This window comes from Agrilus planipennis, unplaced genomic scaffold (genome assembly GCF_000699045.2).
Source record: "Agrilus planipennis isolate EAB-ADULT unplaced genomic scaffold, Apla_2.0 scaffold242, whole genome shotgun sequence".
Taxonomy (NCBI): Eukaryota; Metazoa; Arthropoda; class Insecta; order Coleoptera; family Buprestidae; genus Agrilus; species Agrilus planipennis.
The window spans coordinates 223475-240566 of record NW_020439006.1 but is presented as its reverse complement, the minus strand read 5'-3'; the positions used below and the strand labels follow the sequence as shown (position 1 = coordinate 240566).

General features: G+C 37.0%; 1 protein-coding gene across 1 annotated transcript in view; it reads left to right on the top strand.

The window, feature by feature from the left end:
- The window catches only part of LOC108741210 (neurogenic locus Notch protein), a 48428-nt gene that overhangs the window by 17817 nt on the left and 13519 nt on the right, over positions 1-17092 (top strand). Inside the window, exons 4-6 of the mRNA XM_018475911.2 lie at positions 3693-3826; positions 13322-13678; positions 15487-15642. Coding sequence (XP_018331413.1) covers positions 3693-3826; positions 13322-13678; positions 15487-15642 — 647 coding nt within the window. The remainder of the gene's footprint in view (positions 1-3692; positions 3827-13321; positions 13679-15486; positions 15643-17092) is intronic.

Genomic DNA, 17092 nt, shown 5'->3' with positions numbered 1-17092 from the left:
GCGGCGGAAAAGAAAAGGTTAGAAGCGTTCGAAATGTGGTGTTATAGGCGGATGATGAGGATATCGTGGGTAGAAAAGGTTAGAAATGAAGAGGCATTAGAAAGAATAGGAGAACAGAGGACTCTATGGAAGTCAATAAGAAATACGCGAGATAGGTTGATTGGACACCTTCTCAGACATGAAGGGCTAGTCAGAGACAGATTAGAGGCAGAAACGGGAGTTAGGAGGGGTAGAGGTAGATCTAAATCAGATTACTGTTCGCAAATAGATTTAGGGAAATGCGAAGATTAGCTCAGAATAAGAAAGAGTGGAGATGAGTGTCCAACCAGTCTTAGGACTGACGACCTTATGATGATACATCCCTACTTAGTTGTCAAGGGAAAATTTTGGTAATTAATATTGTATTCGGTTAGGTCGTTTGTCCTAATTAGTATTATTGATTGATTACAAGTTATCAATTAAAGAAAATATTTCGCACAACATTTGCATTTTTTTCAAATTCCGCCTGGACTTCCCCGGACACCTTAAAAAGAGGGAATATTCTTCGCAGTTGAGTGTGGAAATCGAATTTTGTACATGCACTGCCTTGCTCTTGAACTTGTTATATTTGCTTTAGCACAAGATCAATAACCGTAAAAAGCAGGTGGAGATGTGCCTTGAAGAAGCTCCAATAAGTTCAGCAAACATAAGAAAGATGCAGAGAACTTCTCTCGGACATTAAACATCCGGTCTTGTTAACACTTTGGTTCTAAAATATTTGACCGCTGACACAGTATACTAAGAGACAATATTCATCTTTGAAAAGGACTTCTTACTTACATCTGCATTTGTTTCTCATTATATGTACGTAATATTAGTATAAATCAGTTATAAAATAAATTTTGAAAATTATTGAGACTACTCAGTTTTCATTTATAACTAGATCGGTTGGTATGACGGAGAAAGTTTTTAACGGACATTTTGTTTTGAAAAAAGCGTTTCATCTGTTTTTTGAGATTCATAATGACTGGGCGTTTGCGCCGCTTGAATGCTACCAAAGAAGTTAAAGTCGCAACTAGAAGGTAGGTATACAGATAGAAAAACACCACTGGTTTACCATTTCTTGTGATTTCTAGTTACCAGAATGAAAAATAAGTCTCTATAGCAAATGGGTTGTTGTTGTTGTTGTCTATGTTACTATATTACAAGCGGCGAAACAACTAAAACTTGTCAGTTACTATTTCGAACTATGTATCTATAAGTGGTAATGGTATACAAAAAAATTACGAAAAAACACCTTTGCAGAAAATTTCACAAAAAGTTTGATGACTTAAGAGTCGAGTTTCTTCAATTGTCGCAGATTTTTAGTTTACGTTTTGATAATCAAGGAGATACGATCGCCTTGGATCTCCAAATTTGGTCCTTCGAGCCGGACCTCTTCAATTGTTTGTTTACTTTATAAAACATTTGAAAGTCGACATATGCTTCTATCTGCATTAGATTTTCATCGAGTATACGTATATCAAAACTGTTCAATTTACGTAAAAATAAATCATAAGATTATTTTGGCTTCAACGTAAAACAATATCGGACAGTTTGTTTCTCTTTACTGTAGTCTTAATAAAATCTGCCAGTTAGCTGTTCCGTGGTTATACATAATGAGAAATGGAAATTGGTCGAGTCGGTTCGTTTTTTCAGAAACGTACCGGAACTGTTATGGGAAAATAATTACGGTTTTTTCGCCGTAGGCTGGACGCGCAAAATCCCGATTTCACGGTGCGCTTTTTGCGTATGCACTGTTTCCTTCGACCCGGACAAAACTTTATAGAGAATGTTCAACGAAGCTGGACGACTATCTCGAATTCCATTCGTGCATAAATAAGTAGCTTTTTGCCGGTCAGCACTGCTTAATTTAGTTTTTCATCGCCGCCTTCAATCGATATCCTCCACTACGGACCCTCTGGGACCATTCCCATGCTATTTCCTCTAATCCTTCGATCTAAGGTCCTGCGACTATAAGATGTATCAGGAACAGAACAACTCTCATCTCTGACTTAAATTTACCGACACGATTTTTCTTTAAAATAACGGAATTCTTGTAGCAAACCTCGTACAACTAAAAAAAAAACCTCAATCCCTCCCATGTCTCTCTTAATTAGTTAATACGCTTGTTGAGTGACTATTGACACAAGAAAACATCATCGGAAGGTGATAATAATGGACTAAAGACTTGCATGAATATTGTTAGTGTATGTCCCGTTTTACGATTAGTAACATTATCTCCTCAAGCCTTGGCAAACAGAAGCATCTTCTAAAAATCGCACTTTGATCACACAACTACCGATACTACCGCAGCAGGCATTTAGTTGAGAAAACAACATCCAGTAAACGAATCTCGTTTATTACAACCGTTATTTCTACGTAAAGTATCCATGTAGAAATGAGACGTCAAGGTACTTAGTGTGTGTAATTTCAAAAGCAAAATAAACAAAACGGCGAACCTCTCTCGGAACGGTAATAATAATCTGCTAACGTTTCTTGTTCTTCTTCTTTTTCGTTTCTATAATAAAGAGCGGACGAGAGGCACAAATGAAAATTACTGAACTGGTTTCGTATTAGATGTCAGAGTCGATTAAGTGTGTGTGATCATCGCTAGAACTTGCACCAATTAAGATCAAGCAATACTGTCGAGAAATTTGCCATTTAATGCCAATGTATGATGTTGATTGTACATAATTCCACAGATTTCAGGACTTTTGGTCCTTCGAAACGTCTCATTTTTTATTACACAAAATATTTGAGAATAAAGACGATAAAATAGTCGTATGGTCCTTCAAGCCGAACTTTCCGACTGGAAATTTGTTAGGGCTGCGGTCCGTATCCTATCTGGCACAGTTGACTTCAAATAGGGAAATCCTGTGTGGTTCAGATAAGGTATCCCTTCCACATTACGCCCACAAAAATTAATCAGAGAGAAAATACGGTAGATTTCCTTGTTTGGTCCTTCGAGCCGGATCTGCTATAATTGTCACAGCTTTCTTGCAAATTTAATCTGTTAATCAGAGTCGGTAAAGTAACGCACTGTCACTGCTCATTTTCCCAAGAATTGCGTCACCTTTCCGCTAATTAATTGTACTGTAAAGGAACGTGAGAGAGATTAAGAACGAAAAAAAAGTAGTCGGCTGCCGAGGGACAGGTACGACGGTCACTCTATAATACCTTACTCGGCCTTCTCGTTAAATTGTTTTAAAATAAACTATATGCAGTTAATACTTGTAAATAGTGCAGTGGACGGAACCGTTAATTAATGAAAGATCCTGTTCAGTAATTTACTGTATGCCTTAAGGAGCTAAATGAATAATAACGTAACTGGCATATGGTATTTGCAAATTTGTTTTGTGTCAAGTCATAGCATCGGTTACTATGTAAATGTACCGTATTATTTGGTGTTGCAAGTCGATACAAGTACTTATGTAGACCAGGAAATGATTTCTCAAAACATATAGACAAGAATATTACTGCTGATCAGCTTTAGTTGATTCCACGATCCTGAAAAAGGATATGCATCTACTTAGCTTGATGATAATGAATCATTGTAGGGATACAGCAGCCTCTTCTATGTATTATTAAGTTTTAAGATAGAATCGTTTAATAAATTCAATATCCAATTTATGAATAATTATTAGCAGCTACATATAAATTTTTTGTTTCAGATGTACGTGTGACGAAGGATATACTGGAAAGGATTGCGAAAGTGAATATATTCCATGTGATCCAAGTCCTTGCAAAAACGGAGGTGCGTGTAGGCAGAGGGACAAACATTCCTACACCTGCGAATGTCCCACAGGTGAGTTTAATTACATTTTTACTATTTTGTTCGTATTTCTTTAATTCTAGAATGTTCCGGAATCTTCCAGCCCTGTTCACTCTAGAATGTTTCCCTTGAAAACTATAATCCTAGATATTCGAGAACATTCTAGCTGTGGCTGTGGACCAGCTCAAAAACATTAAAAAGAACATTCAAGTAGATACAGTGGTAGTCTTCTAAACAGGTGTTCTGTGACATTTTACTCGAAATACGAAATATAGTGTTAAAATTCAACCCCAATACTTATACGTAATGGTTCTTGAACATTCCAGAACATTCTCGAGATTTCGGGTCAGATATATTCCAGAACACTTTTCTCAAAATATAAAAATGCCACTTTCAACTCCCGTATCTTCCACACCCTTATAGTTATCAACACACAACCACTATAGAACGCTGGGGACGACAGCCAGTGATATGTATGTGGTTTTGTCCGCTGATTTAAACGTTTTAATGTCTGGAATTACGTTACATTATACCAAACATTGCAGGTTTCTTTCAGAAACTATAGGTGTTTAGATTTAACGTTATGATTGTTCGGACATCAGACTTGAACTTCGAATATCGGAACCAAAATTTTAATGTATGAGCCGCGAACAGGCCGTCGCTAGGTTTTCTTCGCGTTCATCTCTTCTCGTACGAGCACAATGAGATCATTTATCATTGTGCTGGAGACAGAAGAACACAGCATCTTCTTCAGCCAAGGTCGCAGGCCATTGTTCTGCCGCTGCCTTCGGTAAATGCTTTTCGTTGTTTTTTTTTTGTTGCTTTACTGAGTCCCTCCTGCTCTAGCTGTCTCAGTCGATTTTAGCACACACTTGTGAATTCAGTTACGTGTACGTAAATACATTTCATTTATTTATCGATGTCAATTGGTTACTTAACCGCGAATTTTATTAGGTTTGAAAGTACTTTCTTTCTTTCTTTTTTAATTCGTATATCTCTGGAGAATTGATCCGGATGACCCCGCCTCGACGAGGTCGTCTGTTGTTGTTCTCAATTCGTGAAGATCCTCAGATAACATCTGAATACGATTCCGTATTATTATCACTCTCTAGCTCGTTGGGCAGTAACAACCTCTTCCTCCGGTTCCACGACGAGAGACATCACAATGGCTGGGCGATTTCTCACAAACGCCACCAAAATTTTTATTTTCGATTAACGGTGGCTCTTAAAACCATTAACATACAATGGACGAAGATGTCTTGAGACGACTTGTACCATTCGTCAGTGTTAAGAGAAGGAGACACTTCTTCTAGACATCAGAAACTCGAAAAATATTTGCATACTTGCAATCAGGGAAATCAATCTGTCCTTAAGGCTAATTGCATTACGTTTTTTCCAATTATATTGTAATATACTACGTATAGGCGACAAATCACTAACAGCCCATTAAAACAGGGAAAGCTTTACGTTCTGAACTTGGTTTAGGACTTATCATCAGTTGTTGCTGTTGTAATTAATCGTATGGTGATTTCTCAGAGATCGCGCTTTCACTTTCGCGCATTTGGAGCTATTTGTCTGTAATCGATATCCAAATCGATTCCTTCAAATCCCTGAACGTTGTTACACGTGAGAGCAGATCGAACTGTACGATCACGAAAGTAGGTCGAATTTGAGCCCGGAACATGGGCACGACTGACTGGTTATGTGAGTGCATCAACCAGCGAAATTATCCAAATAATGACCTGTAATGAGACCTCGAACGTGGCCTATTATGTATTATGGGATATCGATTTTCCGCATGAAATTTTCACACACACGTACACAACACAGTTTTAATTTTAACCGGCTCGATGGACCATTCCATTTTATTTTGAATTATACAAAAATTGTACAGAATCTACATCAGCATCTAAAAAATAATTACGGAGGACTTGTAAAACAACTTTCCCGATGTCACTGCGCATACTAATACAAAAAAGGTTGTTGAAGCGTACGCATATGTTAAAGGTATGATAAAACGGAATTGATTGCCGACAAAACTAAAAAGCTTTTTAGACCGTCTCCACTACTTGACGATGTTCAAATCGAGGGACCACATCAATTCGCCTCCCCGTAAACGAATTTACATTAGACATCACGTACGAAAGATTTTGTGGTTTATGTCGGGAGATGAATTCAGGATCGACCGTTTTCACTAAAAGAATAACCCCAGTGATTTTTTACAACTTGCGATTAAATAAATGCATCGTGGGTTAATAAAATTTTTACGACTGGTAGATGTGATCGTCCAAGCTGTCGGGCGACGTCGAGGGACCGGTTATTAAATATACTTATGTATGTGTATGAATTCTTTCGCCAGAAAATGACACTTGGTTTATAAAGACGGTCTTTTAGTTTTGTTCGTGTTTGTCTATTCGTATGTAAATTCCCTAGCCGCGACTTGTAATCCTGTCGTATGTATTATAACACAAAAGAAAAAGAAGAAGATAAGATGCGAGTTTGTTTAGTTTATTTAGGATTAACGCCGACACACAGTAGGAGAATCTGAAATTTTACGCCGATCCGAAGCTTCCAAATTCTTTATTCGAGATGTTTATGAATCTGGCATACCTTTGCGAAATTTCGACTTTATGTGCGGATAAAACGCTGTAAATTAGTTATTTCGCTTGTACTATTAACAATAAGGGTGAATAATTATTGTAAACAAGTATTATAAATGCATGAGCTTAAAAATGCTGCTCAATCATTGATATTGGCAAACCGAAGTGTGCATTGGCGATTGCTGTTGTCAGACATTATCAAAATAATAATAACTGTCACTTTCTACCCTTATTTTATATCTTTTTACCCAAAAAGATATAATAAAACAGTAAATTGTCAAAATCACCGTTGTTTTACACCCTACTATATCAGCACCTACTACTTATTTGATAAAGCATCGCATAAAATCGTTGCTGGGACAATTGTGCACATTGAATTTTTCCCATTGTTCGTATCATTTGTTTTCTCGTGCGCGACGGCGGTTTTGCCTTTCAATTCGTGGTAATTACGGGAGCACGCCCATGCTAAACTTTGCCCCGAACCGTCCCCGTCCGGATCGGCACCGACAATGTAATGTTCGAGACAGCCTGAGGAGACCCGAGCGTCGACATGCTACGGCATGGCATGGATCATTACTTTCCCGCCCACTTCTACTCTTTAGCTTTTCTAGTTTTTTTCTTCGTCCTTACTCCATAGGTACAAACCGTCTCTTTCTATCTCGCTATCGAATGAGAAAGAAAGCAGTAGAAATTTACCTGAAAAGAATCTGTCCGCATAAGAAATGATTTGGTCCTTCGAGCCGGATAGAACAAAATCAGTGAAGCTTCGTATAGATTTAAAGGGCTTGGGTCTGGCCGTGTAGGTACCACTCGGTACAATTTGTTGTACACACGGTAAGCATCGTGGTGAGCGAATGAGACATGTGTATATTGTCGTGACGTTCGTGGTACATGGGTAATGGTAATGGTAATAGTGATTCCTCTCTCGCAGTTCCGGTCAAAGGGTCCGTCTATCGTCTTTTTCCCGATCGCTGGATGTGTTTTGCGTGCATGCACCGTGGTCGACGTACTGCTGCTGCTGCTGCTGAAGATGGGACCCGACGACAACGCTGTATCCGATTTGTTAAACACGGGGATATTATGCACAATATCTTTCGTTCGTTTGGCAGCCTGCTCCTTCTTCTTGTTCTTCTTATTCTTCTTGGCATGGCCTGTTGTCGCACGAACGCACACTGAACTTACTCGTAGACTGGCTGCTACCCATCTCCACCACGGTTATCCTTTTTCTTCTTTCGTCTAATGCGGCTCGTGCTCCTTTGTCGTATCGCGCCGGAGGCAATCTTCGGTTGGTCTGTCCGATGGTCGTGCCCATTGCATCTACATGTTAGATTACAACGATTTGCTACCGGTCTCGTTATTATACGTTCGGCGTGTCGTTTGGTATATCAAGGAGTCACCGGAGACTATGATGTGACTATTTCCTCTCACCCCAGTCCATTGCCACAAACCAGACAAGGGCTGTACCCTCCTGGACCTCACTTTTGTTTTGGCCGGTTTACTTTTGTTTTGTTATTGGACGGTTTTTCTTTTGTTTTGTTATTGGACGGTTTTTCTTTTGTTTTGTTATTGAACGGTTTACTTTTGTTTTGTTATTGGACGGTTTTTCTTTTGTTTTGTTATTGGACGGTTTACTTTTGTTTTGTTATTGGACGGTTTACTTTTGTTTTGTTATCGGACATCATAATATCCTGCGGTTTAGACGCCGAAAGAGACTTTTTCTTGAATCCTGCCATCAGAGGAGGATAACTTTTGCTACACGATGACGTGTCCACCACATCATGAAACTTAAAACTTCTCCTCCTACAAGTTATGCTAATGAATCAATTTTCTTTCATAGGCAACTCTTCGTCGCTCTTCCAAGATGTCTCATTGTCTTCTTTCGTCGTTGCTTTTATTTTTGTTTGCTATTATGAACTTTACTGTACAATTTATTGTGCGGTCAGTTTCTCGATAGGACAGTCCGCAATTTGCATCTAAAATAATTATGATTCATGGTTGTTGAAGTATTAATTAATAGTTTGACATTGAATGGGTGTGTTCTGTCATCATGGTTTGCCCAACGTTGAGAAAGGTACATTCGTCCATGTGGCCCGATGACAACAGTGGAACTCAAACTGTTGTTATTATAAGGGAATGGTTTAGTCTACAATACCATGGAGATAGATGATAATACATAAGCATCTGTGTTTTACCGTCAGTTTTGCTACAGTTTTATGGTTGAACAATTTTGCGATCACATCTTCGAGACCTTTAGACGTTGCAGTGGAACATTTTAGTAAAAACAATTCTACATAAACGGTATTAAGTTGTATCAGAAGAATGAATTAGTAAATCGTTTATTTTAAGTGTTAAATTACATCCAGTTGGAAATAAGGATGCTGTCATATTTGAGGCTCGATCAAACTAACCCAACAGTAATATAACATATATATATTATGCGTGTCCGGTTACAAAATGTTGATGCATTAGATGTACCATCATTATACCTATGGACAGATATGTCTGATGGACGTTTCGGCTTAATCTTCATAGTCGCATTCATCTATGCAGAGACGCGTGTATGTGGGCGCACGATAACAGTAAATTTGAACGTGTATATTTGCGTGTAGCATCGTCCGAAAAAAAAAACGGATTAAATATTAACATAATACCCACATTAAGAAGAAGAATATGGATTGGAGGAATCGATTTCGGAAAGTATGGACGGACAAACATGCCGTATTGTCGAAGAAGCAGATCGCATTTCAAAGTAAACTCTTTAATGCAGAATACGTTGAAAATCAATGTCAACACCTCCGTAACGGTCGTAAAAAATGATTTTAGTTTCTTCGCAACACCTTTTAGAACGTTTACAACGGGTCTCGATTAGATCTTACAACAGCTGAATATGTAAAAACTGAATAAATTTTAGATGAAGCGTCAAATTTGCTATTCAAAACGTGGTATTTGAATCTACACTACAAAAATGTTGAAAATATCCCGTAACAATCCTTGTAAAGTCGTTTTTACCCCAAAAATTCGAGTATCGGCTTAATGTCATTACAAATCGGCCATTTTTGTCATTCGTTTCTTGTACATGTCGGCCATTACTTTTTCAATTGTTTCAGCTGTCGGCCATTACTTTTTCAATTGTTGTAGCTGTCGGCCATTTTGATTTTCAATTGTTGCCGTTATCGGCCATGTTGGTTTTCAATTGTTGCCCCTGTCGGCCATTATAATGTTTCTATTGTCGTTTGAATTTAAAAAAACCGCGTTTTTCTTTTAATTTTCTTATTCCTTAACAGAAATATATCTAATAAATAACGTATGAGGAAGAGTACATACGTTGCCTATGTGATTTAAAGTAAAAGGAACTGCTAATATTATTTCCGATTGTTTCGATAATAAACGTTTAAATCATTGCCGCGGATTTATAGATTCGTGCGTGCGTGTGCCCTCAGTTTGCATTATTTATTGTATTTTAGTCGAGAATGCGCATAAACCAAGCGACTGTCAAATATTTTGTCTGAAACAGTCTTAGGAGTGCAATAAAGATATTATAAATGGCTTTTCCTTTTATACGTATGTAGAATTACCGGCGGTCACAGATGGCTGGTCAGTACCAAATGCACTGTTGTAGTATACAACGTCTTATTCACTACTTGATCTCATCATCAGTACAATAAAATACATATGTCTCAAACATTACACAGTTATTGTAACTTTTACTTACCTTAAAGGTTTATCAGGCTAAAGTTAGAAAATCGTCCTGTAAGGACCCCTGAAACAAAAGAAAAAAACATTTGAAATAGACCGCACTTGTAATAGTTTTATAAACAAATGAACAAATATATTCAATGTAACAACCTCAACTAGTTGGCGGAATCATTTGTTTTAAGTGTCAATAACGCCCTTACAAACAAAAGAAAAGAAGACATTTGAACTTGACCGTGCCTGTGACAACGTAATAAACAAATGAAGGACGATAATCACGCCATTATTACGTGTTGGTGCATTTCCTTCTTCAAATCTGTTAGCTGATGTCTCCTGCAGAGTACTAAAGATACCTATTGCCTGTCTTCGACCAATAATTACCCAGACGACTCCCGTTACATGGTTTGCAACTTGTTCGTTTAAATAAATGCCAATTATTCAAGAAACGAACTGACAGACAGAAGTACCGTGTGGTGTACTTTGAATAAGAATTGACAATAAAATAGTTTTTCTCTTTTTTTGTTCAACAAACTGAAACGTTTAGAAATAAACGGGCCGATGTGAAAAGGCTTATTTACACTTAATTAGACGTTTTTTTTGTTGTTATTAGGTGGTACAGTTTTATCTTAATTATCCCTTTTTTTATGACGATGTATGTTTTTTATTATTAATCAATTAATTAATTAAGGAAGTTGTCTTCTATACAGTCACCATCTCGCTGATTCTAAAGTGTAAAATTTATCGATGTTTTAAGTGTTATAACATCGGTGTTCTCACACGGTATAAGTTCGTTTTTCGACTCGCGTCATTGATTTTCCTCGCGAGACTCTTCCAATTAATGCAATAAATACTCTACTGTTAATTGCATGAAAACACACTTTAATAGTTGTATTTATTGGTTACAATTTTTAATTATCTTCCCTAACATAATAATATATATATATATTCCGTTTGCGTTTTTATTAGATAGGTATATTTATAATTAATTTTTAAACATATAATTTTATTGCTGTAAAGACACACAAAACAATCTTTGCAGGTCTTGCGTTGGTTTTTGTTAAAAATTTGAATGTCCCATTTTGGGGTTTCAACTGTTATTACAGTGTTTCAATTGTCGCTTGAATTTAAAACAAACGACAAACACGTAGCAGTACATTTACGTTTGTACAACTACGATAGTTGTTTATTTCTTTTTCTTTTTTTTGTTTAAAGCGAGCCGGTATGGCTACCGTTTACGTTTAACCGCTAACGTGTAGATGTAGGTAGAGAGAAAGAAAGATTGTATGGGTTGATTTACCCAAGTAATTGGAACAGTATGGGCAACTGCCCGCTGTTCAAAAGGAAAAATGTTCTTTGCACAGATTGCTACGACGTGATAAATGCTTGGAGCCCCATGTCGAGGCTGTAGCAATTACGAGGGAATTAAGTAAAAGATTAGCTCTATGTTTTAATTAGCGTGGATCTACCGTCTTCCAATACGATAGATAACAACAATAAAACGGTTCGCATTTATCTGCTTATGCGAGCAACAGAATTTTTCGCCAGTTACCTACTTACGATTTGTTGAAGATTGTAGGAGTGTATGCACGAATGTATTCGTTCAAGGATTTAGTACGTTAATCCGAAGAAAACCCTAATACTTATTATTTAGAAGTTGCAAATTAAAGATTAGGATTGATAATGGGATTTTCTTTTAAGATTGAAACCAGAAACTGTAAAATTTATGATAAGATAAGAAGGTCCTGTATTGTGTTTATTTTTAATCCTTGTTGTTGTTGTTCTTGTTTGTTTTTTAAATCGTGGCATTAATTTTACTCTAAAACAGAGTTAAAATAAATTTTTTCCCACGGTCAATTGTTCTCTTGCAGTAAACAGCTGTGTATACACATATATCTCGGCGCCCACACTGCGAACTATCATTTCCCTTATCACATCCAGCTTTCGTCGACAAACTACAACAGTCTTTAGCGGTTTTCTTGATTTCCTGTGCCGATTTAAATTTTTACTGAATTCTCTCCCACAATAAGCCGAAAGGAAATAAGATTTGTTCCCGTTGCGTCGTTTTCAATTAAAAATGTAATGCGCGCTCTAATTATGAACAGTCAGTTACGTATATCGCAGTTGGCCGATCTCATTTTGTTTTTAGTTGGCCTTAATTGTTTTTGCTGTCGGCCATTTTGGTAATCTATTGTTTTCTCCCAATTTTGTTAGCCACTGCGTATTTTCAATTGTTATTTCAATTTTGAAATGAGCGGGAAATTAGAGTTTTGGAGCGAAAGAATTCGTATTTTTGCTATCATTTCCCAAAGTACCTACATTTCTTGTAGAAAATATGTATTTACATATTTTATCAGTCATTAGAAAGTGAAATGGGTCGATAAGAGTTCACCTGTATTTGCACAGGGATTTACGTAGATGTTTCGTTGACTTTTTATTGTGACTACAACATATAATCCGTTGGTTGGCAAATAATTGTGAATGACAAGTTTGCATTTTTTAACGGGCACGCTTTTGAAATAAAGTAAACTTACGTCACTGTTTCCGTTTAAATAAGATTCAGACATTGGAAGAGAGTTATCTTTAGTAAAGGAGAATTTACCAGATGTGTAAAAAAAAAAAAGAATGTAAAGTGGATACAGAGAATTTTGCTTGGCTTTTGCTGTTCGTTCGAGGACACCGTGATGACATTTCAATCAAATTGGATCAATTTGAAATCTGATCTTCACGCTTTTCTATGCAGCATAATAGCGATCTTTTCCTTTTTAGAAAAACTGACTGTTTCTTTTATATAAATAATAATTTGTTACTTGTAATATATTTTCTCTTTGTTGTCAGCGTTCAAAATCGTTCAAGGTTTTTAACATTGCCTCCGTCGTGTTTCACGGGTACATTGGCGTAAGGTTTTCTTCGTCATATTCGAACGGCAGTTTTGAATAAATTATACAATCCGATCCATATCTATTATAAACTCCTCTAAGTGAACGTTTTGCTTATTTGCGATCGCAAAACCTAAAAGAACAGCCTTCTCATTTGAAATATATGACAGTAATTAGACAAGAAATTGCCGGTAGACAATTTTGAATAATCTTGGATTAAAAACATTCCTCCTTTTCTTGTTTCGAACAGGACTGGAATGTAATTCTTCTGTTTCAATGTTGTTGCATCTGTTTTTTCGTCTTTTGTTTCCCCCTAACGAAATCGAGAAACAAAATTAAATCGGTTTCTTTTGTTTCAGGTTTTCGCGGTCAAAATTGCGAAGAGAACATTGACGATTGTCCAGGGCACCAGTGCCAAAATGGAGCAACGTGTGTGGACAATATCAATTCCTATACGTGCCAGTGTCCATCAACTTATACAGGGCGTTATTGCGAACAAGATGTCGACGAATGTTCCTTAAGGCCATCCGTTTGCCAAAACGGCGCTACTTGTACCAACAGTGTCGGAGGATTCTCCTGTATTTGCGTAAACGGATGGACAGGGCCGGACTGTTCCGTAAACATCGACGATTGTGCTGGAGCTGCTTGTTTTAATGGCGCTACTTGTATAGACAGAGTTGGGAGCTTTTACTGCCGTTGTACGCCCGGAAAAACAGGTAAATTAGTTTTATTTCGATTTTGTTTTTCTCCTTCGTCAATTGTCCTGTTTACGTTTTTTGTTTTGTTACATTGTTAGAAATTTCTCGTTGTCTCTGGCCAGAGAGCACTCGGATCGTTACATACAGCCACACCTTTTGTTTTCTTTTCTTCCTGGTGTTATCTGTCAGTTGTTAAGGCAGTTATAAACGACAATGCCCCATTGGCATGTATACATGTATACTGTAAATGCACACCGAACCTTTAACATGTATTGACATTTTACATGTACCACTAACATTCTGAAACAATCGCATACGAAAACCTCTTTTGTTTCAGACAACAGAATGCTTTTGTTTCTTGTAGCCAATATCAGATCCATAATTTCGATACTTTCGAGCAAAACACATTTAATTTAATAAACGAAATGAATGCAATCAGAAAACGTTTTAATTGTTTTTTCGCGTAAAGTATTAGAAAGCAAATTAATTAACAATCATAAATGTTTTGAAATCGGCCTAAATCTACAATATATGAACTGAGCAATAATTTTTGTCCCCGTTCAGGCAATTTCTCTCTAGTTAATCCGCGTACAAATTTACATACGAACCATTTTATTTCACATTTCACATGCTCGAAGAATTAATGGCAACAATTTCAATTTTAGTTGGAAATCCATTCACATACGTAAGACATCCGTTCCTATTGCTACGACATATATGGGATAATTTAATTAATTAGCTATATGGATATCTTTAGGTAGTGTTGCAACAAGATTTTCACTCCCTTTACTAAACAAAATAAAATCCTAATTCCAAATATTTATCATCACATTTTACCACACATTTTCTTTGTTTTTTTTAATATTCTCAGTAAATTTCGTACAAAACATTCCAACCAGATGCTCTTTTGTTTGTAATTATTATTGCAAGCATTAAAAACCACATGTTATGGTGTAAACCAATACTAAAACACTCTTCATATGTTTGACATGAAAGTGTACAATGGCTTCTATAAACCACTTTTTTATTGTCTAATTATTCTCTAAGGTTTTGCCTATGAGACAAAATTTTTTTGCTTGTAATAGCAAATGTAGTCAGATGTATTCCCAGGGCTAATATTTAACAGGTTTTTGCTCGAAATGAAAAAACTCTAAGAATGGTACACTAACTCGGTTCCCATCATCAAATTCAGTTGTAGCAAAGAGGGAACGGAACCTGCATTTCAATTAATATCTTCGAGCTAATAAATAAGTTACTATATTTTATAATTTCCACATTAAAAGCAATTAGGCGCGCTATAAATTAACGATCATGTTGGCCGTTATGGCTTTTCAATTGTCATTTAATTTGAAAATAGCCGGCAAATGACAAATGAAAAGCACAACTTTTGTTTCTGAATTGTTTGGCGTCGAGTTGTGGCAGTGAACAAAACAAAAGAGAAAAAAGAAATGAACGACGTTAAAAATTTTACTTCGAGAGGGAATGCGAACGATGCATTTGAGTAGTCTAAAGCACAGGTTGCAATTAACATGGACCATTAATTTAAGCAATTAAACGTTCACTGAGTCGCAGAATGCCTTAATAATACGGTAAGCAAACGATTAAGTGGGAGTGAAGCGAGATCGCCTGCTGTTAAAAAAAATTCCTTTTAACCTGCCTACTTGAGTCATAACGTAAAGAACTTCTTTTAAAACGACGTACGTACCGCTACCGCTAAATAAATATGTAGAAAAGTGTGTCTTATGGAAGAAGAATTTCTTAGGATGACAGTGTGGATTTCGATTCAAAATTAATACCCCGAATAAGCCATTATTCTTTTGTTTTAGGGCTGCTCTGCCATTTGGACGACGCATGTACGAGCAATCCTTGCCATGCCGATGCTATCTGCGATACGAGTCCAATCAATGGCTCGTACACATGCAGTTGTGCCTCAGGATACAAAGGAATCGACTGTTCGGAAGACATTAACGAATGCGAACAAGGTATCGTTTAATAACATTCATTTTTTTCCCACTTATATTGGATCGACCTTCTCGTTTGACCAACATACGTATCTACATTGGTGTTCTTTTGTTCCAATTGCAATCGGACTTGTCGTTGCGCCAACGTAACACACTCTTAACAAATACGGTTTGACTGTCTGTAAAATTCAGTTGTTTTCTTCTTCTCCAATGTTTTCCGATGTGAATTGTTATCCCGATGCGATATTGTTCGGTCGCTAGGTATGATTGTCGATTTTTTTTTTGTGTTGTTCAGATGGATCTCTCTGGTAACGTTCGATCATTGACCTTACACCACTCATTATATAATTTGATATGCACGATCCGATTTGAATAGTCAAACGAAGGCGTACGCAGCGTCGGTGGGGCTTTTGCCTTTTCGTCCTCTGTTTTTCTCTCCTTCTCTCTTCCATTCTCTTTCGTCTGCAATGATGTTCGTTTGTTTGTTTTTCAATAGGACGATTTCGAGCGATAACAGTGCCTGTTGCAACTGAATAGTTTATCTTGTAACTTAATTGGACGGCAAGTCAATCAATGTACGCAAGAAGAAGAATATCGACTTAAATTATCGATTATGTTCTTTAGAAGCTTAATTGCCACTACCGTTCTTTTATTTCGAACGTACATTATGGGTGTTCTCTAATCGATGGGAGTGTGAGAAAGTCAATTAATTTGTAATTTTCGTATTGATTAAAAATAATCGCGTATTATTTCTCGATGCGGAGTTTACTTTTTCCTTGTCGCGTCTTGTATTGTTTTAACTCCAAATTGACGTTAATAACGGACAATCTGTTGACCTTTGCGGTCGTACGGAATTTTTTGCGTTCCCTGATGATTACCAGTTAATTTCAGATTGGTTGAGAAGAGCATTGCCGTCCTTACAACAGTTGGTCACGCTTAACTATCGTAATTTGAAATATTTATTTCATTCATGTTTTAGTATTTTTCGTTTAACATTCAAATAATGCGCCAAAAGTGTATTATTTTCATATTGGTCGGTCAAATACGCTTTAATCCTTTACCATATTGGTGCTACTGTCGGCCATTATGATTTTCAATTGTTATCGCTGTCGGCCATCATGGTCTTCAATTGTTACTGTTATCGGCCATCATGGTCTTCAATTGTTGGAGCCGTCGGCCATCATGTTTTTCAATTGTTGCTGCTGTCGGCCATCATGGTTTTCAATTGTTGGAGCCGTCGGCCATCATGCGTTTCCATTGTTGCTGCTGTCGGCCATCATGCTTTTCAATTGTTGCTGCTGTCGGCCATCATGCGTTTCAATTGTTGTTGCTATCGGCCATAGTGCGTTTCAATTGTTGTTGCTATCGGCCACAATGCTTTTCAATTGTTGTCGCTTATATTCATTTGTTATCGACAATTTTTGATTGTCGATTGTTACCGAATAAGGTTATATAGGTAGCTTTTTAATTT